The sequence below is a fragment of the Megalops cyprinoides genome, chromosome 10 (genome assembly GCF_013368585.1).
Source record: "Megalops cyprinoides isolate fMegCyp1 chromosome 10, fMegCyp1.pri, whole genome shotgun sequence".
Taxonomy (NCBI): Eukaryota; Metazoa; Chordata; class Actinopteri; order Elopiformes; family Megalopidae; genus Megalops; species Megalops cyprinoides.
In genome coordinates, this window is record NC_050592.1 from 21,589,536 (window position 1) to 21,615,778 (window position 26,243).

General features: G+C 40.3%; 1 protein-coding gene across 1 annotated transcript; it reads right to left on the reverse strand.

The window, feature by feature from the left end:
* Positions 1–567: 567 nt before the first annotated feature.
* Positions 568–25,118, reverse strand: glb1 (galactosidase, beta 1). The gene is made up of 16 exons (XM_036538853.1): positions 25,047–25,118; positions 23,604–23,773; positions 22,871–23,021; positions 22,492–22,552; positions 22,236–22,330; positions 20,401–20,581; positions 16,576–16,634; positions 14,940–15,061; positions 14,283–14,323; positions 12,621–12,733; positions 11,260–11,334; positions 6,710–6,799; positions 6,452–6,565; positions 6,161–6,292; positions 5,771–6,004; positions 568–1,664 (listed from the first exon to the last, which is right to left on the reverse strand). Exons 1-16 carry the CDS (start codon positions 25,107–25,109, stop codon positions 1,410–1,412), a joined length of 1,956 nt encoding a protein of 651 aa, XP_036394746.1. The 5' UTR covers positions 25,110–25,118; the 3' UTR covers positions 568–1,409.
* Between the last annotated feature and the right edge of the window lie 1,125 nt (positions 25,119–26,243).

The window sequence follows — 26,243 nt, forward strand, 5'->3', positions numbered from 1 at the left end:
CTTTAGCAACATAGATGGTGCCATAACTATTCACATTTGTTCACATATTAAAGGCATTATACATTTTCTCAAATCAAGTGCTTGATCTGTGGTGTACTTTCATCAGTTAGTGTCTTCTTTATCACTAAAGCAATTACATGAAACAGCTACCAAAATGCCTGTAGTCATAAAGAGTCATTTTCATCAATCATTATCATAATACTATGTACAGGGCTGACACAAGTTTGATCATGGTCAGTTACATTCTGTATGTACTATTTTCTGTGCAACTTTGTAAGTCATTTTAGAAAAGAAAGTTTGCTAATTGACAAAATGTACCTAAATACACCAAATCCGGCATAACTCAAAATTGTGCATTGTTTATTGATGGACGTATATACCGTGACAGCCTCAAACCAAAAGACCACCATTTTCTTGGAGAAATGACTGAAAGTACATGACAACAGATCAAACTGATTTATTTTGCTCAACATCAAGCATCATTAAAAATACAGAAAGTTCTGATTTACAAACATGACATTCTATATCTAAAATCCGATTATCAACAGAGTGAGAAAGCCAATCACACTTACAGCTAACACAAACCTGTTCTGCATACTGTACCTCACAGTACTCTTGCAGTCTGACCAGAGTAGTGTCTGCTATAAAACCAAAAGACAAACAATAAATCTGCTTAAAATACGTATTAAAACAGTTGACAAAAATTTAAGACAATCCTCAGTATGTGCAACAACTGAATTAAGGTGCGACAAAATGTATCACAGAAGATCACACTAAATCACGGATATAAAAACAGTGTCCTGTACATCTGTAATGAGGAGATGTGGTGAAAAATGAAGCTCCAAACAAAGCCATCACTTAGCATGTGAAGGCTACAGCACAAGGGGATAAAACGGATATGAAATGAAAAGAGATATGAAGATGTGAAACTTCAAGGTGAAACTGACAGACCTGAAACCACAGTATATTTGCCTAATGCCTCATTTTGTCAGACAACCCTCCCTTTTAGCTCTGAAGTAGTTACTTTGTACAGCACACAATGCAGCAACACAGCAGAAGTTCTGATTGTTTGGATTGTTTAAAGTTCCCTTTGAATTGACATAACCAGATAAGCGATACTGAAAAGCCGTATCCTTCTTTGTAGTACCCTGAGTGATTAAAACCTTCAGATGAAATATGTATGTAAGAGAGCAAACAAAGAGGTAGCACTGTCCATGATCCATGCGAATTTTAAAAACAAAGACATGTTACAAACTAATGCAGAAAAGGCACCATGCAAAATGAGCCCAAATAACAAATAGGCAAGTGCACGTTGAATTCCTCCACAGGGGAAACACAAAGCAAATTGTTTCGGTGATCTTGTGCACCATTGTTGTTGTTGTTGGTGTTAAGGAGTGTTGCATCATTTCTCAGGACAGGTCCTCTTTGCTGAAGAGCCTCCTCCTGTCTGCAGCTGTGTGCGTGACTGTGGCGTTCAGGATGGGAGTGTGCGTGAACTCCACTGTACATGCCCCTTCAGTGCAGGGAGCGCTCTCGAGCTCCAGCACCGTAATGTTGTTGGGTGCGGCCGTGGTTAGAATATGAGCTGGCACATACAGGGTCACCTGTGGTCCCTTGCTGGGCCAGTATCGACCCAAGTTAAAGCCATTGATCCACACTTGTCCCTGGAAAGGAAATAAATAAAGAACAGAACAAAGTAATTAAAGGTGAAAAGGTTAAGAAGTCGACACAGTGTTGTCAAATACCATGATGACTGTTTTGAAATGGCTGAAATAAATGTTTTCTGCGCTTAGAGAAAAAGGTAGAAAAAGTAGTCAGTCATCTTGGCTCTAAGATCTCAGCCTGGTGCATTCAGCCTGAGTCATTTCAATATTCCTCAATGTAGAGCTTCTATTTCTGGTCTCTGTCTTCTAGAAGGTCTCATGAACTGAGGGGACTGCAGGTAGTGTCAGCCACAGACATCATCAAGATGTTATCTGCTTAAACATTAGCAAATATGCAGTGTGTATGTCCCACATTAAAGTCCGCAGTAAGGGGAGAGGAGTGCCAGCGACTCTTCTGAAAGACAAGACGCTTGGGGGACAATGCGATTGAATGATCCAGCAGATAAGTCTACTGCCACTGGTGATAACCTGGCAAAGTTGAGCAACCCAATTTAGTTATCAGTTAATGATAACTAAACACAACTGATAAGAGACACAAAATATTATAGTCCTAATTCTTGCGAAAAATCGAGGTCTGATAAATCAGAAATGAGTAGGAACTTGAGCAGGGGCCACCCTTAAGCCTGTAATGGGGGACTCGTTTTATTTTGTGATTTTTATATCATGTTAGTTGAAGTTTTGCTTTTACTTGGACTTTCAGCTAGCTAAAGTCTTCCATGTGCTGACAGTCTGAGCTCAGAGTACACCAACAGTCCCAGCTTTCATGTCAATGCAATGGAAATTGTGGTAAACCATATAAAAGAGAACTGAAACTTATTTCTCCGTAGATGCAATGTTATATGTGGGATTAATGTTTCTGAAAATTGACTGAGAATGGATTTTTCTCAAAAAGGCTGGATAAACATGTGATTATGTCAAATATTAAGATATTAATACTGTATAAATATTTTCATATTTGAAAATGCTTACACATGAAGTGCAGTATACATATTTAGTACAGCGACAGACACTGCCACTGTTCAGGAACGACATTTTTATAGGCCTGATATATAAGGCTTGAGATAGGTGTTTATTTAGACACAGGATGAGTGAGACACACTCAAAGGATAAAAATAAATAAATTTTCAGTTCCCACTCCCAAGAAATGAGAATAGCAAACTAAAAATAAAATCCTTTGTGGCTTCTCAGTTATTTTCACTTTTTTCCTGTTCGCCTTTACTCCCCAGACTTTGTGTTAAGAAAAAATGAACCATAAATGTGCTACTCCATTTTCATGGTCCTAGTCTGCACAGTACTTATACCTGCATCATGCCTGTTAAATAGCTAAGTGCTCATAATTTATTGTAAAGTGCAGCTCAGAGTAAACACTGAACAGAATGTGTTCTCCTCTTGGGCTTCAGACTGGAAAAACAAGTGTTGCTGCTGGTCAACTTGAGCACTATCAGATTAGTTTACTTCCTGGATGCTGACACCTCTCTAGGATCATATACACAAATGGAACAGTAGGTCAGTGCAACCAAAGATGAGCCAACAGCTTAGCAAGTTGCTCACTCTGATCTACATATTACCTTAAATAAAATTAGATTACGCTCAGTGCTTTCAGTAAGCCTTTCACCCTGAATTCTGAGCTAATGAACATACCCATAGATGTCATATTTCAGCTGCTAAGCCTACTTTGATGTTTAGGGCTCTCTGACACTGGTACCAGCTCAAAATATTTTTGCTTTCAGACTTCAGGAAATGTATCAATTGCTGTAAAGGAAAAAAACAGTGGCCACAGACCATATAAAAGTGGTATCCTCTTAGCTTATCTCAGATCATCCATCTTGCATCTTGTTCCGTGCTTTCACTTCTGCAGTGATCACTAGATTTTACAACATGTCCAATTTGGGGACCCTTGAGAACCTCACATTATAGTCAATTTAAACTATTACAACTCAATTTGAACTGACTATTGTTGCAAAAAAGTTACACTGCACTCTGCCATTTACTAAATGGGTATCATTTTTATACTGTTTCTCTTTATACTGTATCTCCATAGATAGGGATTCTCCAACAACACTTCTGTGTTACCAAAAGATAAATGGATGCTAACCACCTGCTTGGATTGCCTGCAAGAGCTGAAAACCACATTATCTCTTAACAACAGTCCATTATTAGAAAGAGCATCTACTGGTCCTTTGTTATGAGGTAAAACTGAACTATGTGGGCAAAAGCATATAGTTTAAGTAGTTAAAGAAGAAAAAAAATATACCTGAGGCCCAGAGCTAATTCACAATAAGTGCTACCCCTTGCATTTGAAAAATGTGATACAAAACAGTCTCTTATTAAAGTGGTTAATGCATGTCTTGAATAAGAATTGAACAATTCAAGCCTCAGATCGATAGCATAAGGTGTGATTGGTTTAAAGTGTGACAGCATGTTGGAGGTCATTTTGGATACTTATGGAAGCTTTGTATACAGTGTTCATTTAGTCAGAGTGTAAATATGTAGGACTGTGTTCATTCAGTCAGAGTGGAAATGCGATGTTCTGTGTTCATTCAGGCAGGATGCCTGCACCAGCACATCTGCAACATTTGCAGCTGGTATATAGTGCTGCAGATAAGAAACTTTATATTTATCTTATAAACTTATCTTATAAGGTAGAACCGCACATCTAAGATAACAGTACTGACATCTCTGACTCATTCTGGGGGCACTTGTGCTCTCCCACTCAAAAAAACAAATGTTGTTTAAAGTACACCTCTCTGGGGCCTTACTAGATACAGAAAACAGAAAAGTAGTTGCACTGCTTTGCAAAAAATTCATTCAGATAAAAAAGAAAAATTACCAAATGATCCATAAGTCCATCTAAATGACTGATGGCTTTCATTTATTTCCCCATTTTTTTATGAATGAGAGATAACCATCACTAATTGTACTTATAATTCTAATTCATGCAGGGAAGGAACACAATCTTAAATGTGTACTAAATTAAATTAACACAAAATTAAATGTGTATAACTTGACCCTTATTCACAGCACTCTTCGATAAATGTGTATTTTAAAAAATTACAGAAGACATTTTCTTAAGTCAGCCACTATTTACATTTACATTTACATTTATTCATTTAGCAGACGCTTTTATCCAAAGCGACTTACATAGGTTACAGTTCTTTACAATGTTATCCATTTATACAGCCGGACATTTACTGAGGCAACTGTGGGTTAAGTACCTTGCCCAAGGGTACAGCAGCAGTGTCCCAGCGGGGATTGAACCGGCAACCTTTCGGTTGCGAGTCATGCTCCTTATTACTATTGCTGTAATCAGATGTGACTGAACTTGTGTAAAGTATTGTAAAATTAGTGAATGGTGAAACACTGTGTAAAGCTTCTGTAGACCAACCAGTTGAGACCTCTTGCCTCTTTCAATCAGAACTGAAAATCATTGGCCCTGTTCACACCTGGCATTAACATGCGTCTTGGGTGATCCGATCACAAGTGGACAGCTCTAAGTACAGGTGTTAATGCGCCCAGGACACACTGAGATCCGATCGCACAGACCACATGCAGAGGTGGTCTGGGCCGCATATGGCCACGTTCTTTTAGCAGTGTGAACGCAAATGTGTCCTGGGCCACACTGAAGAACTACCTACTCAACTGACGTCCTCTGTGTAAGCGGAAGTACATACTCATTCGCGGGGCAAAGGCGTTCACACTGGTTCACTAGTTCACACAACTAGGTTTTCATTTACATATATAACATGCATTATTTCATAGTGACAGTCATAACAAGATTTGTTCAAATAGACTTTTAAATGATGCATAAACTTACATTTGCAAACGGAAATGATGTACGTGTTTATTTGCATACAGAGCGGATCACAAGTGGTCACTCCAGACCCATGTGTAGACGCATTTTAATGCCAGGTGTGAATAGATGTACTTAGAGCTGTCCACTTGTGATCGGATCACCCAAGATGCATGTTAATGCCAGGTGTGAACAGGGCCATTGATTCAGGCCACATCCCCCTGCAGACCAAAGAGAACTGAAAACCACACCCCTTTCTCCTCAGGCCAATCAGAATTTAATCCCAAAGGTGAAGGCCACATCCCTTTGTGCCTACCTTCCCCCAGCCAGGAAACTGGATATAAGTATCCTGAGGCAGGTCTGGAATTCCATCAGGGATGCTGAAGCTGCCGGCGTAAAAGGTTGGAGTTGAGAGGTGTGAGGGTGGAGCAGCCTCCAGGGATGCATCCTCATGAAGCAGGCCCTTGCTGACAGCCTCGTCAATAGCCAGGCTATACACCACCCAGTCTCTGAGAACCTCAGAGCCCAGGGTAAGATTGGAGACCAGGCCCTGTTGGGGAACAGATAGTGGATGCTTTGACACCAGTATGTTGTATCTTCTGTTTGAGACCAGATGGTGGTTGACAGGGAACACAATAAAGAGTACACTCCTGTATTGTTAAAGACTAAATTTCATTATACCAAATTTCCGTTAAAAACATTTCACCTTGAAGTCATTGATGTCCTTCCCATAGTTGACTCGCCCCATGTTCTCCACCAGTATGTCCACAAGGCTCCCTGCTTTGCCAGTGATGTTAATGGTTATAGATTTGTCTCTTTCAAGGATACCACTTGCAACCTATAAGGGGAGCCATGCGTGATTTGTCTGCTACACATACATATCATGACTGCAATATAAATGTACAGTAATAGTCCCTAACCACCTGTGCCCCTCATGAACAAGGAAAAAAATCATACCAAATACAAAATGAGGTGAAGCCCACAGAAAAATGCTTACTCCATTGACAGAAACATAGGCACGGTCATGCACCCCATTCAGGGGGGAGGACAGGGGCGAAGGTGTGGTACAGTCCACAGGAAGCTTAGTCCGATACAGCAGGAATCCAAAATACTTCAAAGGATAGCAAAAATACAGTTATTACCAGAGCAAAATAATAATCATTTAAATCCACTATGGTAGATACAGATTTTTAGAGTGTCTGATCATATGTGAACTGAGGAGGCCCCTGGTGACCTCTGTTACTCAGAACCATACCTGATTCATCTCAGAGAAGCTCAGGGGGAATGCGCTTTTTACAGGCCCAGAGAAGGACAACAAGTCGGCTGCCTCAGATACAGTCTGGATCTGAAAGGGGACACAGACGTACAACGATTCATATCTCATCTCTCCTACTGTGCCAGACACAGAAAAACTATATGGATGGATCCAAGGAGTTTAAATAGGGTAACAGGAAGGATCACAAGGATCTTTTCAATAAAACACACAATAAAATAAAAAAGTCTGCATTCCTTAAAGAGTTCACAGTATGTTCGATAAGAATGGACATTAGCCACTTTGAGTGGTTTGAAGATCTACATTAAAGTTGCACTTAGGAGTTTAGTCAAAACTTACTGACTGACAACATACGCCACGCAGCTCCTTGTTCAGGCCACAGTGCTTCCTCGCCTGGACTACTGCAACGCTCTCCTCGCAGGCCTCCCAGCCTGCACCACCCAGCCTTTGCAGCTCATCCAGAACGCACCTGCCCGGCTAATCTTCAACCTCCCCAAATTTTCCCACGTTACTCCCCTGCTTAAATCCCTCCACTGGCTTCCTGTGGCTGCTAGGATCAGATTCAAGGCGCTGACCCTCGCCTTCTCTGCAATCAACAGGACAGCCCCTACCCACCTCCCAGACCTCATCCAGCCCTACACACCTGCCCAGCCCCTGCGCTCAGCATCAACTGGACGTCTTGCTCCTTGCACAGACAAAGTGGGAGGTTCTCGCTCTGCTAGGCAACGGCGTTTCTCCTACACCGCTCCCCAGTGGTGGAACAAACTCCCTGTCCCGCTACGGACAGCTTCATCACTCCATTCCTTCAGACGTGGCCTGAAGACACATCTCTTCCTCTACCTGGACTGACCTGTCACACAATTGCCCCCTCCCCCCAGATCAGTGCTGTTATAAATTGCTGTGTGCTTTCTGTGTTTTGTTTTCTTGTTACTGCCTTTACTCTGGCACTCATTGCGCTGTTTGAAGTTGGATCTTTTTAGTTGCCCTATACCCTGTAGCTGTATAAATTAGATAGTACTGTGTCCTCAAGTTCTCAGCTGAGAATTGTCTCATTGTGGAACTGTACATATCCTGTCCACGTACTGTCGCTAATACTTACTGTATGCACTTTTGTACGTCTAAAAGCCTCTGCTAAATAAATAAATGTAAATGTACTAAAGAGTAAGTTACAGAAAAGTCAAAACAGAAACTCTTGCTATAGGTAAGCCAAGTATTGTTCATGACCTGAAAGGTTAGTCAGAAATATGAGTACAGTGCAAGTAGAATTTTTTTCACACAGATACCAGTGGATTCTACAAGTGGATGTTTAAGCCTTTCACCACCTGCACATAAGAATTACCCGCTCATCAGGGAGATCAGTTTCGATTGCAAAGGGAAAAAAACCACTTCCTGAAGATCTGTTATAATTATCTCTTTCTAGACCTGTTGTTCACGCTACACTTCTTTATTGACCACTTACCCACTTTTTGCCAAGTTCAAACATCAAAAATACTGTGAATAATTCTGCTGCAAGATTCACTAGCTAACAAAACAATACAACTATATTACTAGATGCTAAATATGATGTTGCCCAATTCACAACAGTGAATTCACTACAGCATTAATGATATATTTACATACTTGAACAGATGTGCTCAGCAAGGTAGAGAATGCATATTTAATTATGATGGATGGATGTTCATAATAATACTATTATATTATACTTTTATCATAGCATCACCACATAAACACTGCAAGAGTCATTTATTAACATTTTGTAAATAATGAACTATTCAGCATGAATAGAAACAATTGAATTCTACCAGTAACTGATTTTTCTATTTATATTCTAAAATCTAAAATGAAGTCAAGTCATTTCAGTTTAACAAAAATGGTGTCCACAGGAGGATATCAGCATGGCATATAATATAACAGAACAGAGCCAAGGAACAAGGTCTGTTAAAGGCCAAGTTGTTTGAGTAGAAAAACAATAAAAAGGGGAAGTTTTGGTCAGGGCTGAATACAAAATCTAGATAAACATGCTGATGTGTGAAATGTGGAGATGTTGCTGCACATTGTAATACTGCCTTCCCCAACATGCATTTAGCATGTGCTTTATGCAGTGTGCATGTCTTTATGCAAAAAAATCTCAATATTGTCAAGAACCTCCATCCCCTTTTGTCTCCCACGCTCTCATTCTCCTGCATGCTTTCAGGTTGTAAAAAGAATGGTACAAACACCTGACCTCCTCCTACCAAAGATGTAAGGCAGAAGAGGGTCTGGCAAATGAAAGGAGCCCCGACACTGGTTACTTCGTAGAGGAATATGGGATATGCATCCCGTTACATTTATCTTCAGTCCAGGGATCCAAGAATGCAGGAGAAAGAGGGTATCATGGCGTCTGTACTGCTTCGGATATTAGTTGTATAATTGGAGTTACTATTTGGACAGGAAGCCTGTTCTGCCAGATCAGACACAAAGCCTGCACTCACTGCACTGGCATTTATCTCACCTCGGAGAGGGCTGCTGCGTACAAAACACAAGATACACTGATAGCACAGTTCTCAGCATGGAGACATATAACCGCACCCGTCGCAAACTGAGAATCATGGTTGTGAAATCCCCCCCCCCACCGCCTTCCTGAGTGTTCCTCATATTCGCAAACAAGCCACTATCTATTAATGACACTCTGCTTGGCCAGCTTACACTACTTACCACTGGTAACACACCTGGTACCACAAGGAAATGACACACTTTATGCACAGACATGCATAAACAAGCATATATTTCATTCTCTTTTCATTCTCTTTTCTTTATTATTTGTCAATTTGTCAGTACAACATGTTACAGATCCGACTACAGAACAGATTCTGATAAGTGTATGACCTGGAATACTATGAACATATAGACAAATAAGTTATTATCAATCCATCCTTATAAGTTATGCTGTACACGGCGCAGGTGAAAACAGTCAATGGCGTGCCTATATGCAGATGGGTGACAAATTAAAGGAAAACCCTGAATAAATGGGTGGAGAAATGTAACGAATGAAGATGCTCCCACACAGGTGTACTGCATGGTACAATTAAGCAATTAACATCGAATCATACTCTGTGGCATGTATAAAAATGTTGAACAGGCCCAGTTGATCTCGATTTTGGATCAAGATGGCAAGAGGAAAAGATCTAATTTGAAAGAGGGGTCATTGTTGGGGCATGAATGGCTGGAGCTTCAGTCACAAAGACTGCTCAACTGGCTAGTGTTTCAATAGAACAGTGACTAAAGTGACATCTGCATTTAGCTCTATTGGAAAGACATCAGTAAATACGGTCAGAATCTGTGGTCGACAGCACACATTCGATGACCATGATGCTTGTGCATTAGTGTGATATGTAAGGAAAAACAGAAGAGCAACTCTTCCTCAGGTGACTGAGAATGAGGGAATATCTTTTAGAAGAATGTTCTGTTCTGGCAGCTCGTTGTGGTCCAACACCTTACTAAGACACTTTATGTTGGTTTTTCCTTTAATTTGTCACCCGTCTGTATATGAGTAAGTGTGCCCACACACACCTAGGCACATCTGTACACAAGCATGTACAATCGATTGCCCGCATGGGCACACACACACCTGTACCGACAAATGGGGCCCACTTACACTACGATTAAGCTTGACAGTATGATTTAGTACTGTGGGCAGAAATCATGCCACCAACCAATGTGATACTATCATATCTACATTTGTACTTAGGCATCTAGAAGATACTCTTATCCAGAGTGGCTTACAACATAAGAGCAAAAAGTGCATCCGATAAAGGTCCTTTATCAGATGGTGCTAGCAAATACATAGGCTATGTACTAAAATGATTACATGCAATACATGGTTACATAAATTCAAACATTCAATAAACATAGCCTTAAGTAATATGAAGGCATATAACAAGATATACGCAAATCACTATGGAGGATAAGACACCTTATTAAAAAACAATGCAACCACTGTGCTCAGACATGAGATCTGATGGAGCCAAGGAAGTGTAGCTTTTCATGGAAGTTAAACTGTTTTAATGGATGCGCTTCAAAAAGCGTAGTCAGTGATATAGCAGACTAGAAAGGCAGCTACTGAAAGATGCATATGACAGACAGCTGTCCATCATGGAGAATGAGCGCCAGGACTCAGAGCTTTACTCTGCTCCTATGCCACAGCTCCTGAAAAAGGTCAGTTCTTCTACAGTAAGCTGTCTTTCCTCCAGTCAGATCAAACTGACTCTTTGCCTAATAAACTGGGTTCTTAGTACTCACAAAACAGCCACAGAGAATAAATAAAAATGCTGGGAATGGCTTTTTTAACCATGTGTTCACACACATGAAGAGTAGCAGAACTGTTGACCCACCAGAGGTTAAAAGTGACACAGAAAAACCACAGTTAGCCTTCCAGGAGGAACATTTGCAGATGACATTCTCAGTAAATTTTCTATACCACGGAAACATGTCACAGCAGTTTTTTAACGAAAAAAGAGAAGTTTGTCGGAAAAGACTGGAGAAATGATACTCACCCTCTTCATTTTCACAGCTCCATACGCATATTTAGGTGTTGATGGGGGAACAGGTCCCTCTGGTATCTTGCTGTACTGTGGGAGATTAAAAGCTTGGCATGATGTTTGAACATCTGTTGGCCTCAAAATAAAACACTTCTTGGAGATTAAGACTTCTGATTCAGCCTATTTAAATTGGAATAACATTTAATTGAGTTTTCAGTTAACCATCACAGTTAAGTATATATTAAGGATATAACTCACAGTTAATATATATTGAGAAACAGTGAAAAAGAACATTTGGGAAATGGAGAAGAGTTCAAATTTTTCCAATTTTTTCCAACTTGCCCTTCACCCTCTGTCTGCCTGGGTTGGCCCATTCACTAAGGCCTCTTCGCACTCCTCTGAAGAAAGCTTTGTCTTTCAAAATAGGTTACAGGATTTTATTTACCAGGGCTACAGTTCTTCTGAAACACTTTGACATGGTCCTATCATTCCAAATTTGGTTTTCACATAGCGGTTAGTTGAAAAAATTACACATGGGATTGCAAATGGTATAAACTCTCACATTTGTCGGGTTTTCTTTATTTGTTTACCTACGCCTGTGCTCTGCAATGTGGGCCTATGGAGTGCTCTGGGCTTCAAACCTTCCTATTCATCTATTGCAAAAATTTTTAGAGGTTAAGCATGAAACAAGATGGCTCACATCCTCTTCTAGAGGCCTACTATAGGCTGTTGGAATACAATATGGGATATTATCTCTGCTTGTGAAAACCCTAACCATCAATTAATCCATTTTAGTTTTGTACATCGAATATATCTGACCCCTCTCAAATGACATGAGATGTGACTGAGCCCCAGTGTGAATATCTGTCCACATGTTTTGGGAATGCCAGGACATGCTTCTCTTTTGGACTATTTAAAATTTTCAACGCTAATGTCCCATATACCTTGCGGCTACTCTTGCCCAATGATGATTCAGGTCTCCAGCTCTCATGGAATGAAAGCTGCTAAGAAACAGGCAGCACTTCAATGGCAGCCCCTTCATTCCCTGTCCTGGTGCCACTGGACTCTTTAATTTAACTTTAATTATTATTCATATGGAGCCTCCTAGGGCTCAGATCCACAACACCAAAGCAGAAACCGTGGCAGCATGGAGTTAAATTCATACATTGCAATTTTCTCATTTGTAATTTTATTTACTTAGGAGCAGTGACGAAGGGTGGCAGGAGGGTGAAAGTTGTTTATATTCCTCTTCGATTGTATTCCGATGTCCTTATGTGTGTGAATGTGAAAAAAATGATAACAGTTGATCACAAAAAAGTTTAAAGCGCGGGTCTCCACATGCAGCACACCATACATGGGGGGAAAATGATCCCTACCAGGCTGATCACATCCCGGATGGCGAAGTACTTGTCAGTGAGGTCTCCAGCCTCACTCAGGGGAGCATCATAGTCGTAGCTTGTCGGCTGGGGTGCGTAGGGAGAGTTGGCTCCTGTGGGGCCAAGAAACAGACAGAAATGGATCAGGATGGACTGAGATGGAGGGAGACAGAGAAAGACAGGAGAAAGACAGGGAGAGACAGAAAAGGACAGGGAGAGACAGAAAAAGACAAATGGAGACAGATAAGGATGGGAACAGACAGACAGAAAGACAGAGTGAAGTGAGGGGATACAGAAAGGCAGGAACAATGGTAATGAGAAACGAGACATAGAAAGATAGAGTGATTTTCTAACACAATTGAAACCAAACCTCTAAAAAGTTCTTAGCAAGATCCAACCAACCAGTGGTGTCAGATCCCTAACTAGTTCCTCAGATTAAAACTCAGAGCTGGAAAAAATCAGAGCTGGAAAATAATGTAAGAACACTGTGACAATGACAGCTTGCCATCTTGGTTTTAATTGGTTTATTATTCTGCCAATATTTAAAATGATGACCACAAACCTTGTCGAATGCTTCTCATGCAGAAGAAACTAATTAAAACACTAACAACAATAAATATAGTAAAATATTTAAGATTGTCATTAAAAAATAAATAATAAAGTGAATAAACTCTCACTATGTTGTGTTTGTTCTTATAGGAACCAAAGAGTCTCTGACTCCGCTACAAATCCTGGCAAGGTACTTCATGTAATAACTGTGAGGAAATACTTTCAACTGTTCGTGTGAAATGTACTTTGAGCTCATTTAAAGTACTTCATTTTCCCTGTGGGCTCTGGTTCCATTTACAGAATTTAGCTTGAACTTAAAGCCTTGATACAGTATGATCTGTTTTTTGTGACATACATCTTACAGGAGTTTTATGTCGTATTCGACTAATGGTATAATAGCAGAAACAGAACCTTTTAACACACAGCATCCTTCAATTAGTATTGAAAGAGAAAGTCCCTTTACTCACCACTGCTCTACAAAGGGCTGAACTTTCAAACACAGAAAACCCCAGTTTCTGACCTTTGTTAAGCATTTTAAAAGAGCAATCACCCCCTGCTGGTGTGCTGAATATTTACTCTTCATGACACGGGTTTGAGCTGAAGATAACAGCTGTAATGAAGCTGATGTTTGGAAACAATTTCAGATTTCAACCAATTCCCTCTTTGCACAAAAATCAGTTTGAAATATTCTTCATATTGTTAACTCCCACTCTCTCTTAATATTACATACCATACTTGTTTGTATTTTTGCTATTATTGTTTTTATCAACAAATATTTGCCACATTTCCACGTCCATTATATTTCGTAAACAATTTTTAATCATAAACACCATTTATGCTTATGAATTGTGTTGTCTGATGACTACCGATTTCACACATGCTACCTTCAAATATAAAGAATTCCTATTTGCATAAATTCTGTAAATGTTTAGGTGTACCACCTAAGCTAGTACACCAGTCATTTAAAATTGACAGTACATACTGTACATTATTACATGAAATGGGGTTCCATACACACGGATAGCCATATTCACAATGCAGCCTATGACTGAGCATCACAGAAAAAGTAGAAAGCAAAAATGATACTGCTCTTTGCCTTCCAATCTCACCCACCATTCCAGTATCCAAAATTTGTTCCTCCAATGAACATATACCTACAAAAAAAAAAAAAAAAACTGTAAGCATACAAATGCATTTACATTGGTGTCCAGTGACTCATTGGCTGTCTTGATTTTGCCTATCTTGATCAGCTTTGTGAAAGATGTATATTGTAATGAATATTTGCCTTAATACAAGCCCTGCCAGACAGGTCACATTGCTCAAGGGGACACCTGGTGGACATCTGTGATCTTCCTGGCAATACTGAGCTCATACTAAATGAATCAATAAAATGCACTCCCTTTATGTGAAGCAAAATTGTGGAATTTATTTTGATTCTTTAAAATGTAAACAGCATTTTATGTGTTAATGTATCATCATAGGTTTGATCATAATAAGAACATAAGAAATGTAATGATGAGAACAGGTCATTCAGCCCATCTATAACTGCAATTTTGCCAATGGTAGAGAATTTCTAGCGATGTGTCAAGTCTGGTCTTCAGCGCTGTTTGCCTTATAAGTGATTTCATTCTTTTGTAAGTGACTCATAAACAGAGTCATTCACAACTGCACTAGTAGTGTTTGACTGAATAAGGTCCAAATAAGCACAAAAGGTACACTGTATGAGGTCTCCACACTCACAGATTCACTGTATGAGGACTCTACACTCACAGATTGACACTGGCTCCCAGTGCTAGAATCTCGTTGAGAGACTTGGCCACGATGGCTGAGGAGACCACAGCATGACGTTCCCCCCAGTGGTCGAGCCAGCCAGTGTAAAACTCAGAGTTCACCTGCAATGGGTGGAGGAGGGAGTCTGTACATTCACACAATCGCACACAAAAACGCATGCTCACGCACACATACTCTTGTGCATGAAAGCATGCTCTCCTTCATAAAGACATGCATACACAAAGACACACAAAGCTGCACACACAGACACACATACGCATGTGCACATATGCTCACACACTGGGGTATAACTCTGTAACTTCTCTGTTTAAAGAGGAATAGAAAGCAGGTGATCCAGATGTGCCCTTCTTCAGCAGAGCCCGACTGGAGACCCAGCCTCACCTACATACAGAGAGGGCCGAACCACAACCTACTTCCTGCTGTGCCTAACTGACGAGGAATCCTGACAAGACTGATAACTCTTAGCATTATAAGCGACTTCATTCTTGTGTAAGTGACACTTATAAGCAGTTATTCATGACTGCACTAGTCCTGTAAGACTGAATAAGCTCCCAGTACTCACAGATTCACTGTATGAGGGTATAACACCTGAACAGATATTTTTCTGGGAAGAAAAAAATCGCAAAAAAATTGCGATACAGATGAAACGCCCCCTCATGACTGTCTGAGATCTTATTGACTGTTTGAAATGAGACTATGAATCATACCACGATCACACCTACAGTCTAGAGGAAAAAAAGGATTCATAGAAAGAGTGTTGACATTAAATGGGGGAAAGAAAATTATCTGAGGGACTTTTGTGGCAATGGTAGGACCTTTACTCAGCTCCCAGCTATTTCAACTCAAATCAGAACAACCCCAAACCACTAATATGTACATTTTTACACTAACTTCTGAACTAAATTATTCTACAGGTTACTTTCAAATGATTTCAGAAAGCCAGAAAACCCAATGACTAAAGGAATAGAGTCGCCTTTCTTGGAAGGGAGAGGTAGTATAGAGACACCTGGTGAACACCTGCTTAATATCTAATCCTATCTAAAAAAAACTCAATTACAATGCCTGTTAAGTTTCAATGTTAGAAAAAAAATTTAACTCAAAAAACCCCTTCAGTTCATCTTCTGAGCTGCAGACAAATCCTTGAGCTTATGATGCATAAAGTAGACTTGAGAAAGAGCTTTTTTCCCCATGTTTGTTGCCATAATCATTCTGACTGCAAAATGAATAGACTTTGTTTTCCAACAGGTATGTGGTTGTTTACTAATGTGCATTTGGGTTTGACATAACTTTTACATGACATTGTACTGCACCAATACATTATTACCAAAACTATTTCCTGTATGAGCTGTGGAGAGAATACTCTTATTGGAGGATAATAATCTAATCTAACTTAACCTACGACAAAGTCACAGATGGTAGCACAGTAAAACAGGTTTGGTTAATGCAAATATTATCCCATAATGTGTAGTAGCTGAGACATTCTAGTGGCTACTCTAGACATATCCTTGACTAAGAAGAAACAGGTCTCAGTACCTACACGTGTTTTATCTTGTGTATCCATCAGGCAGAAGGAGGAGCACCAATAAAACTGCACTAAAAAATCCTCTGCACTTACCAGAGGTCCACGAGGCTCAGCATGTCTCTGAGCAGCAAAGGCAGCAGAAACATTAGCACCTGTAAAACAGACACTATTCAGAATCCCACACACACACATACATGTGTGCACACATACACTTTCATGTGCAGTCACACTTGAAAACATATGCATGAACACACAAGAGCATGCACATATACACAGACACACACAGGCATGCACGCACGCATGAACAAACACACAAACACACACACACACACACACACACACATACACACATACACTCATGCACTCATGCACTCATGCACTCATACTCACAAAAACATGCATGACCACACACAGACAAAAGCAAACATAAATGCACACACATACACACTAAAACTCGTAAGCTCATGCGCACACAGGCAATGTAAACAGATGTGCACATGGACACAAGCGCACCTACATACTAAGTACAATGTGAAGAAAGTCCCTATTGCCAAATAAACTATGAGCCGTCATACTCAGTGTGTAATACTGTATAAGGACAGTCATGAAATGTTAAATTGTCGCTTGATATTGTAATATAACTACAGTGCTGGCCAAAAGTATTGGCACCCCTGCAATTCTGTCAGATAATGCTCAATTTCTCCCAGAAAATGATTGCAATTACAAATGTTTTGGTAGTAATATCTTCATTTATTTTGCTTGCAATGAAAAAACACAAAAGACAATGAAAAAAAAATTAAATCAATTATCATTTTACACAAAACTCCAAAAATGGACCGGACAAAAGTATTGGCACCCTCAGCCTAATACTTGGTAGCACAACCTTTGGACAAAATAACTGCGAACAACCGCTTCCGGTATCCATCAATGAGTTTCTTACAATGCTCTGCTGGAATTTTAGACCATTCTTCTTTGGCAAACTGCTCCAGCTCCCTGAGATTTGAAGGGTGCCTTCTCCAAACTGCCATTTTCAGATCTCTCCACAAGTGTTCTATGGGATTCAGGTCTGGACTCATTGCTGGCCACTTTAGAAGTCTCCAGTGCTTTCCCTCAAACCATTTTCTAGTGCTTTTTGAAGTGTGCTTTGGGTCATTGTCCTGCTGGAAGACCCATGACCTCTGAGGGAGACCCAGCTTTCTCACACTGGGCCCTACATTACGCTGCAAAATTTGTTGGTAGTCTTCAGACTTCATAATGCCATGCACACGGTCAAGCAGTCCAGTGCCAGAGGCAGCAAAGCAACCCCAAAACATCAGGGAACCTCCGCCATGTTTGACTGTGGGGACCGTGTTCTTTTCTTTGAAGGCCTCGTTTTTTTTCCTGTAAACTCTATGTTGATGCCTTTTCCCAAAAAGCTCTACTTTTGTCTCATCTGACCAGAGAACATTCTTCCAAAATGTTTTTGGCTTTCTCAGGTAAGTTTTAGCAAACTCCAGCCTGGCTTTTTTATGTCTCTGGGTCAGAAGTGGAGTCTTCCTGGGTATCCTATCATAGAGTCCCTTTTCATTCAGACACCGACGGATAGTACGGGTTGACACTGTTGTACCCTCGGACTGCAGGACAGCTTGAACTTGTCTGGATGTTAGTCGAGGTTCTTTATCCACCATCCGCACAATCTTTCGTTGAAATCTCTCGTCAATTTTTCTTTTCCGTCCACATCTAGGGAGGTTAGCCACAGTGCCATGGGCTTTAAACCTATTGATGACACTGCGCACGGTAGACACAGGAACATTCAGGTCTTTGGAGATGGACTTGTAGCCTTGAGATTGCCCATGCTTCCTCACAATTTTGCTTCTCAAGTCCTCAGACAGTTCTTTGGTCTTCTTTCTTTTCTCCATACTCAATGTGGTACACACAAGGACACAGGACAGAGGTTGAGTCAACTTTAATCCATTTTAACTGGCTGCAAGTGTGATTTAGTGATTGCCACCACCTGTTATGTGTCACAGGTAAGTAACAGGTGCTGTTAATTACACAAATTAGAGAAGCATCACATGATTTTTCAAAGGGTGCCAATACTTTTGTCCGGCCCATTTTTGGAGTTTTGTGTAAATTGATACTTGATTTGACTTTTTTTTCTTTCTCTTTTGTGTTTTTTTATTGCAAGCAAAATAAATGAAGATATTACTACCAAAACATTTGTAATTGCAATCATTTTCTGGGAGAAATTGAGCATTATCTGACAGAATTGCAGGGGTGCCAATACTTTTGGCCAGCACTGTATATGAACATTAATTTTAAAAAATTGTACTGTATATCTATTAAAAATGTCTAGACAGATCTAAACTATGTCCTAAATGGCAATCCCAAAGGGATCCCTAAATGGATGGTGATATCCATTTATCCTGGGAACGTAACAATATAAAGGTATTCTGTAACACACTCTTTCATAAAACAAATTATCACTAAATCTGTATCTTCTGAACAGTGACTGTTTTATAGACTTACTTACTTGGTGATGCTTTATCTTATGTTAATGTTTAAAATGATTGTTATAGTTTACTCCTGTTTATTCCTGAGCTATCCTGTGGGAATTCTTGTCTGACACAGGTATCCTCCATTTCACTTCTATAAAAGCAGACATATACTTTATATTTTGGCAGATTTGGTCCCCTTTGTGGACATACTGTATATTGAAGGTCTAGCCTCATCTGCTTGCCTTGCTGTTCTCTCATTGGTGCCTCCTAACCCTCACCATCCAATGACCTACACTGTAATATTGCAGTGCAATTTATATCTTTTTTGGAAACCTGAAATGTGTATGCTGTCGATGTTGAATGTTATCTGTAACAATGTTTCTCAATTATCTGGTGAGAATCAAGACAGACCCACCTGAATCTGTCCGTCTGCTAGTGAGCGTGATAGTTGATGTGAATGTGTGGGTGTGTATGGAGAAACGGCATGAATGAGGTAAAGGAGTGAGTGAGGTGCGCGTGCGGGTCCAATGAGGTGAATGAGTGAGAAGAGTGAGTGTGACTGTTAAAAACATAATTAAAAAAACACACTATTCAGCATCCAAAAAAAATGCAAATTCACATACACACTCAAACTCACAAACCCATGTCTGAACACAGACAACAGAAAACACACACAAACGTATGCACTCGAAACTCACACCTGAGTGTAAACACATACACAGACAAAACAAACAGGCATAAGTGCAGGTATGCATTCAGTATCTCTCTCTCTCTCTCTCTCTCTCTCTCTCACACACACACACGCACGCACACACACGCGCACGCACACGCACGCACTGTGAGAACACACAACAAAAACAAACAGGCATGCACATGGAAGCAACTGCACCCACACACAAATAACAATGATAATAAGGTATTTTTTTGCAGATAAACTATGACCCTTCATACTCACTGTGTAATACTGTATGGACACAGTCCTGAAATGTAAAATTTCTAATGATATCAAATAAGGCTACATGACCCTAAAAGAATTAATTTAATACAACTATTTAAAAATTTTGCTGTACGTCTATTTTTAAAAATAATTGTGTCCATGAATACATGATGTGCACTTCCCAAACAGACCCCACTGCAAATGTAACACAAATGGTCAGCTCCCCATCTGACACAGCAATGCAGAAACTATAAATTAAAATGATTCCATGAGCGCAATATGAGCACAAGCTGATGAAGAATTGAAAGCTGGGGGAGTTGTCTGTCAGTATTGCGCTAAAAAAAGCCTTACAGATCAAAGACATGTCAAACCTCACTATCTCACACTAAATATCTCTTTTTTTCACTTTAGCTTTCAATCACCCGACTCTCATTCTCCAAAGCCCATTTCAACAGAGGTGACGGCGCCCTCTGCAGTGATTTCTGTGCGATTTGGTGAACAGACCTGGCCCAAAGTCCACGGTGGCGTAGAGACCCTGCAGTGCACCGCAGCGCAGGTACCCCAGTCCTGCGCCGTCAGTGGTGAACAGCACCACCTCTTGCCCTAGGTGGGAGCGGAAGAGCTGGCTGAGGTGGCGTAGGTAGTTGTAGTCGCATGCAAAGTAGCTGCCGTACTCGTTCTCCACCTGCGAGAGTGTGAGAAAGCCACACATTTCAGATTTCCCAGAATGCACTGCACTCTTCACACCTTATAATGCAGAGTGGTGCAGACATGGCTTTCACAGCCAGAGCGAGCAGAATGCCATGTCTCTTCACACCACATGAAAACAGCAAGCACCACACATTTCAATGTCAAAAATAAAATACAAATACAAAGGGACTTGAATGCATTGATCTATCTTTTTGTTAACCACAGTATCAGACTACAATCCCTACCATCTACAAACCCTATACCAGTAGTTCTCACTGGCCTGCAGTTTAAATTTAGGCATTGCTCATACCCATATTATAGATACAATCTGGAAGGGCTTAAGAGTGAAAAAGATAGCACAGATAACTGTTTTTACTCCACCTCTTAGTAGAGTTCTCAGTCATTGCACATCAGAGAGAAGAGCACAGATGTGTGACTGCTGTCCGTTGTCTTATCAGTAACTGCAATCTCAAGCAGACATGGGACACGACATTTGTGGACTTAAATCTTGCGAAGAACATATTCACACCTCTATGTGTGATTTTCCCCTGAGGGAAACAGCACCTGGGTTTCACAGATTTCAAGCAGATAACGTGTTTTCCTTTTATGTAAACACATATGCGCGGTGCTTCATATTCTTTGGTGCCATCTACAGCAAGCCAATGGAAGTACTCCAAAAAGTGAATTTATTCTTCTGTGGTAGTGATAGAGTACAGATATACAACAGATATTATTTAATAGTTTTCTACAGAAAGAGCAGTGCAGCATAGTGGCAAGGAGCATGGCTTGTATATAGGAAAGGTTACTGGTTCGATTCCCTGTGGGGGTAAAGCTGTTATACCCTTGGGCAAGGTACTTAACCCAGAATTTGACTTTGTTTCTTATCTGCTTCTCCTCTTTTTCCTAATTTTCCCTGCCACGTTACATAATATGCAATGTAAGCTAGCCCCAGTTAATATCTGTCATTGTAGCCAATGGCAAGTCGCTTTCTTCATGTGAACACATGCATGTATGCACTCAAACTCACAAACCCATGTTTGAACACACAGACAAAAGCAAACATGCATGAACAATGAAGCCCCGCACCAACAGACAAAGAATAATAAGAATGAGGTATTTTTGCTAGATAATTATGACCCTGTTGACTCACTATGTAATACTTTATGGACACAGTCCTGAAATGTAAATGTCCTGACTTTCTGCCCTTGGCAGGAGCACCAGCGAATTGCACAGTTAATTTTTTATTGAAATGATTAATGTGATTCATACTATTTCATTTATTGTGTAATTGTACATTGTATGTTTTATTTTTGTACAAAATAGTATACATTTAAATGTGTTTTGTTTCATGTTTGAAGTATTTAGTTAAAGACAGTTAAAGTTACATGACATAAAAATGCTTAAATGAAATATCAAGTTGATTCATTCCTTTGTTATTCCGCTTTTAAGAATCAAATGCTTTTATGAATCAACTGTTTATACAAATTAAGTCATCCTGTACTGCAGCTCACTTGTAAAGGGCTGAGTAATGAAAGCCTTTGGTCTGCCTCACCGTCAGTGACTGTTGCTCTTTTTTACAGCGTCAGTGCTAAGCAGGCAACAGAGGAACAGCCTCGCCTGTTCTGTAACGACGGGACATGTGTTCTCACCTGCACTGTGATGATGGGCCCTCCGTTCTGATAGAGGAAAGGTTTTAGCATTGGGAGCAGCTTCCCCATCCATTTATCAACTGCATCCAGGTAATCTGGAACACAGAGATGATGTCTCACAACAAAGACAGCTCTGTCCAGCACAGATATAATGTGGGTAAGTGTGTCTCTAAGAAAACTTCCACAGGACCAAAGATATTCTATGAGCAGCGCAACTCAAAACAGTGATCTGAACTCCAATCTGTAAATCACTGACCTGCATCAGAGGAGCGAAGCACTATATCTTTCTTGTTGAGCAGCCAGGCTGGTAGCCCCCCCTAAGACAGCACAGCTCATAGTTATAATTTATTTCAATACATTTATATTAAATACATTGCAACTGCAATGCATTCAAATGACGTTTTCGAAAAAGTCAACAGATGAGCACAACAGTCAAGACTGCTGTCTGTCAGGGGAGTCTCAATACAATACAATAAGTTCCATATATAAGAGGTGAACATTGCCCCCTTGTGGCCACCTTTGGGTGTTACATTTGAGCGCAGACTTCTGCAGGCTGACAGTTGGTCTGCATGAGGGTGAGTGTGACTTCGGAATGATTCACTGAAGTCAGCTGAGCTAATGCACTCTGCACTCACCATGTCCCACTCTGCACATATGTATGGCCCTGGCCGAATAATGACCAGGAGGCCAATGTCTTGTGCCAGCTGGAGGAAGTGCTGCAGGTCCCGGTCTCCACTGAAGTTGTAATGACTAGGAGCAGGCTCATGGTAGTTCCATGGAACGTACCTGAATACAAGCAACCATGAGACAGCACGAGGAAATGAGACGGACTCTGGACACAGCTCCTCATGTGACAAGACACATGACTGTGGCATAAGGTTCCTTTTATAACACCTCCCTTGAAGCGATGCAAGGGACAGAAATGCGAGCCTTAACCAGAACTACAGTAACAGTCAAAAGTTTGGACGCACCTGATTAAGACAATTGGAAACATGCATTCAAAGACATTTTGATCAAAACACTTATGCTTAAATACTTGAAACATCTTTCTTGGACAAATATAAACAGTGAAGTTGATGCCTATGTATGAATATCTTTCCAAAAAAAACTTTATTTTTAAAAAATATGTTTTGGTTACTTTGAAGAACCTGTTTAACAGATTGAAGAATGTGTTTAACACTTTTTTGGTCACTGCATAATTCCATTTGTGTTGTTTCAAATGGAATTTAATAGTTTTAACGTCTTCACCATCATTCTAAAATGTGGAAAACAGTAAAAATAAAGAATAAAAGTTGTATCCAGACATTTTACTGGTACTATATGTTTGAAAAGAGCACACAAGATCTGTAGTTACGGTTCAGTGCGTACATCTGAATGGCGTTGAGGCCAGCCATGTACATCTTGAGCAACCTGTCCTTCCAGTAGACTCGAGGGATGCGGCTGTAGTGGATGCTGCCGGAGATGTAGCGGAATGGCTCCCCATCCTTACGGAAGCAGTCATTTTGGTAGTCTATGCTGAAAGTGCGGGGTGAAGCAAACTAGAGGAACACAGACATCAGAGATGCCCTGAACAGTCCTGATATGTACAAGCTTTCAGTGATGGGGGCAGGGGTCACAGAAGAAGGTCAGAGCTGACAGAAACAACATGGGTGCAGATGTACGTCACCTGGACTGGACAACAGCTCAACACATGACCTCGTATCAATATAGCATATTGTTAGCGCTCAGCCCACAAGCGCGCCACATCTTCTTGGTTTTGATATATAGTAACTGCATTCTATCTTTAACTACATAGTTAAAATATGGAAATAACTTTGCATGCCCCTGGTGAAGCTTACATTTTCAGTGCTTTGCTGTATGGTAAAGTATTGCTATACTGACAAACAATTTTTATCTATTGTTAAAAATCATCAATGAAACCAAATTCGCTTTCAAACAACCATACCGCTCATTCCTTGAGTTACATCGCTAGTTGGACAGTTCGTTTACAAAGGCGAAAACGCTGACAGACAATCCTAGATTCTTGATGACTTAAGTTAGATAAGGAAATAATGGCAATGAAACAGGCAATAAAATATAATTCAAATTACAGACGGTCAGGCTAACAGCACCATAATGCAATACGCACATTACATCAGCAATTCACGTACCTTTCAATTAGACTGTAAAAGAAAAACTCATATTTTCAGAACTATGTGTGTACGAATGTAAGCTGCTGTATAGCTATGTAACTTCAGTAACGTCGTCCGACCGCATGCACAACAACACCTGTACTGACAACCAGTGACCATTCATGAAAGTCTAGAGGAACAGTATAGTTAACATCGGATGGAGCTGACTTATCTTTAACGTTACATATTAAAAGCACTTACATTTCAGTAGTACTAGCTGGATGTTGTCGATTAAAGCTGAGCGGTCAGAACTTTAGAAAATATGGGTAGAATGTGACGACATGGTGTCATTCGCTTTCTTGTCCCTAACGTATACAGACTTTAGCTCGAACATTGCTAGCTACACTCTCTCCACTAACTTTCCTCTTCCTCTGTAATATGTTTTAACGTGTGATTTCTCAGAGGAGCAGAGATGCTGACACAAACCATGCAATTGGGAACATGTCATCAATCTGTCAGATTTACAAACTTTAAGACAGCCGTTTATGTACATAGCTAACGATAGCTAGCTGGATTGCTGGATATCCTCAAATAACCGACAATTTACCGTGTATTTGCGTCAAACTAATATAATAAAACAACTACATCAACGTCATCGTTAAGAATAAAACCTTAACAATAAGTTAAACGGTGCACTTACTGTCAAGTGAGTAGTTAAGGCAAAAGCACAGAGCAAAGCAGTCCCCACACTGCAGAAAGCCATGTTTAGTCCCATGACTTCTGCTTTCTGTCAGCTGACGAACAACGCGGATGTAGTGGTTGGTTGTGTATGATGTCACGTTTATTCAATAACGTCAGTGCGGAGCCGGGGCTGTGTAGATCCCGCCCCCCTACTGACAAAATCAAAAGCATACAAAGTTATCACGCCTCAGTTTTGAAGAAATAGGTTGCAGGGATGCCAAGAAACTCCAAATATTCCAAGTTAGAACTGTCAAGTCCTCCTTCTGTTTAACTGCGTCCGAAAGCTTTTCAAAATGACGCTCAATTGGTCGCACTGTGTTCTAACTTGTAGCATAACTACGATTCTAGTTTAGTTTTTTGCTTTGATTTACGCAGTTTAGTAGCCAACTGTTTCTATGACAATACAGACTTTGTGCAATATAAAGTCGGGAGTAGTGCAAGTATGTTTATGCTAAATTAGTTTTCACGCTTGGAGGAATATTTGCAAATATGATCTGCCCCTCTTTCAATATAATACATTTATGTTGATAGTAGAAATCAATGGGGACCAGCTACTGGCTGCAACTGAAATCTGAATGCATTAAGCCTAGGTGACCTAATAAAGTTAAATATAGCGCCCCTGCAATGACATAACGCTTCTGGGAATTTTTTAAGTTAACAAGATTGGAAAATAACATACTGTACCAAATTCCTGTCATAGAGACGTACACTGCTATATGAAAAATATTCGCAAATATCGTTGCAACTGCTGTATTTGTCAAATGAGAAACGAATTTTATGTTTATCGTGCATTCCGTCCGCCTGCAGCCGATCCAGGATTGATTTTTCCGTCTCTATTCCTCATGTCCACCATTTCGTATAAGAAGTGGAAGCTGATCCAGGATCAGCGTTTAGGGACAGGATCTCTTTCCACCGAAAGCAATCTTTTTGCTTTGGTCGGTATTTGCAGAGGACCTCAGATAGCTTCGAAAAGACCTCCGCGGTGTCTCCATGGTAACCGGGAACAACAATTTATTGGCCAGAAAGTGAAATCTGGGAACTGCGCCTCAAGGCATAAACACTGGCACGTCCAAAACTAGCTGTGCACATGCTGAAGAATTTTAGGATTGACGTAGAATATCACGATGGAAAAGCAGTTCGGAGATAATAACCAGTT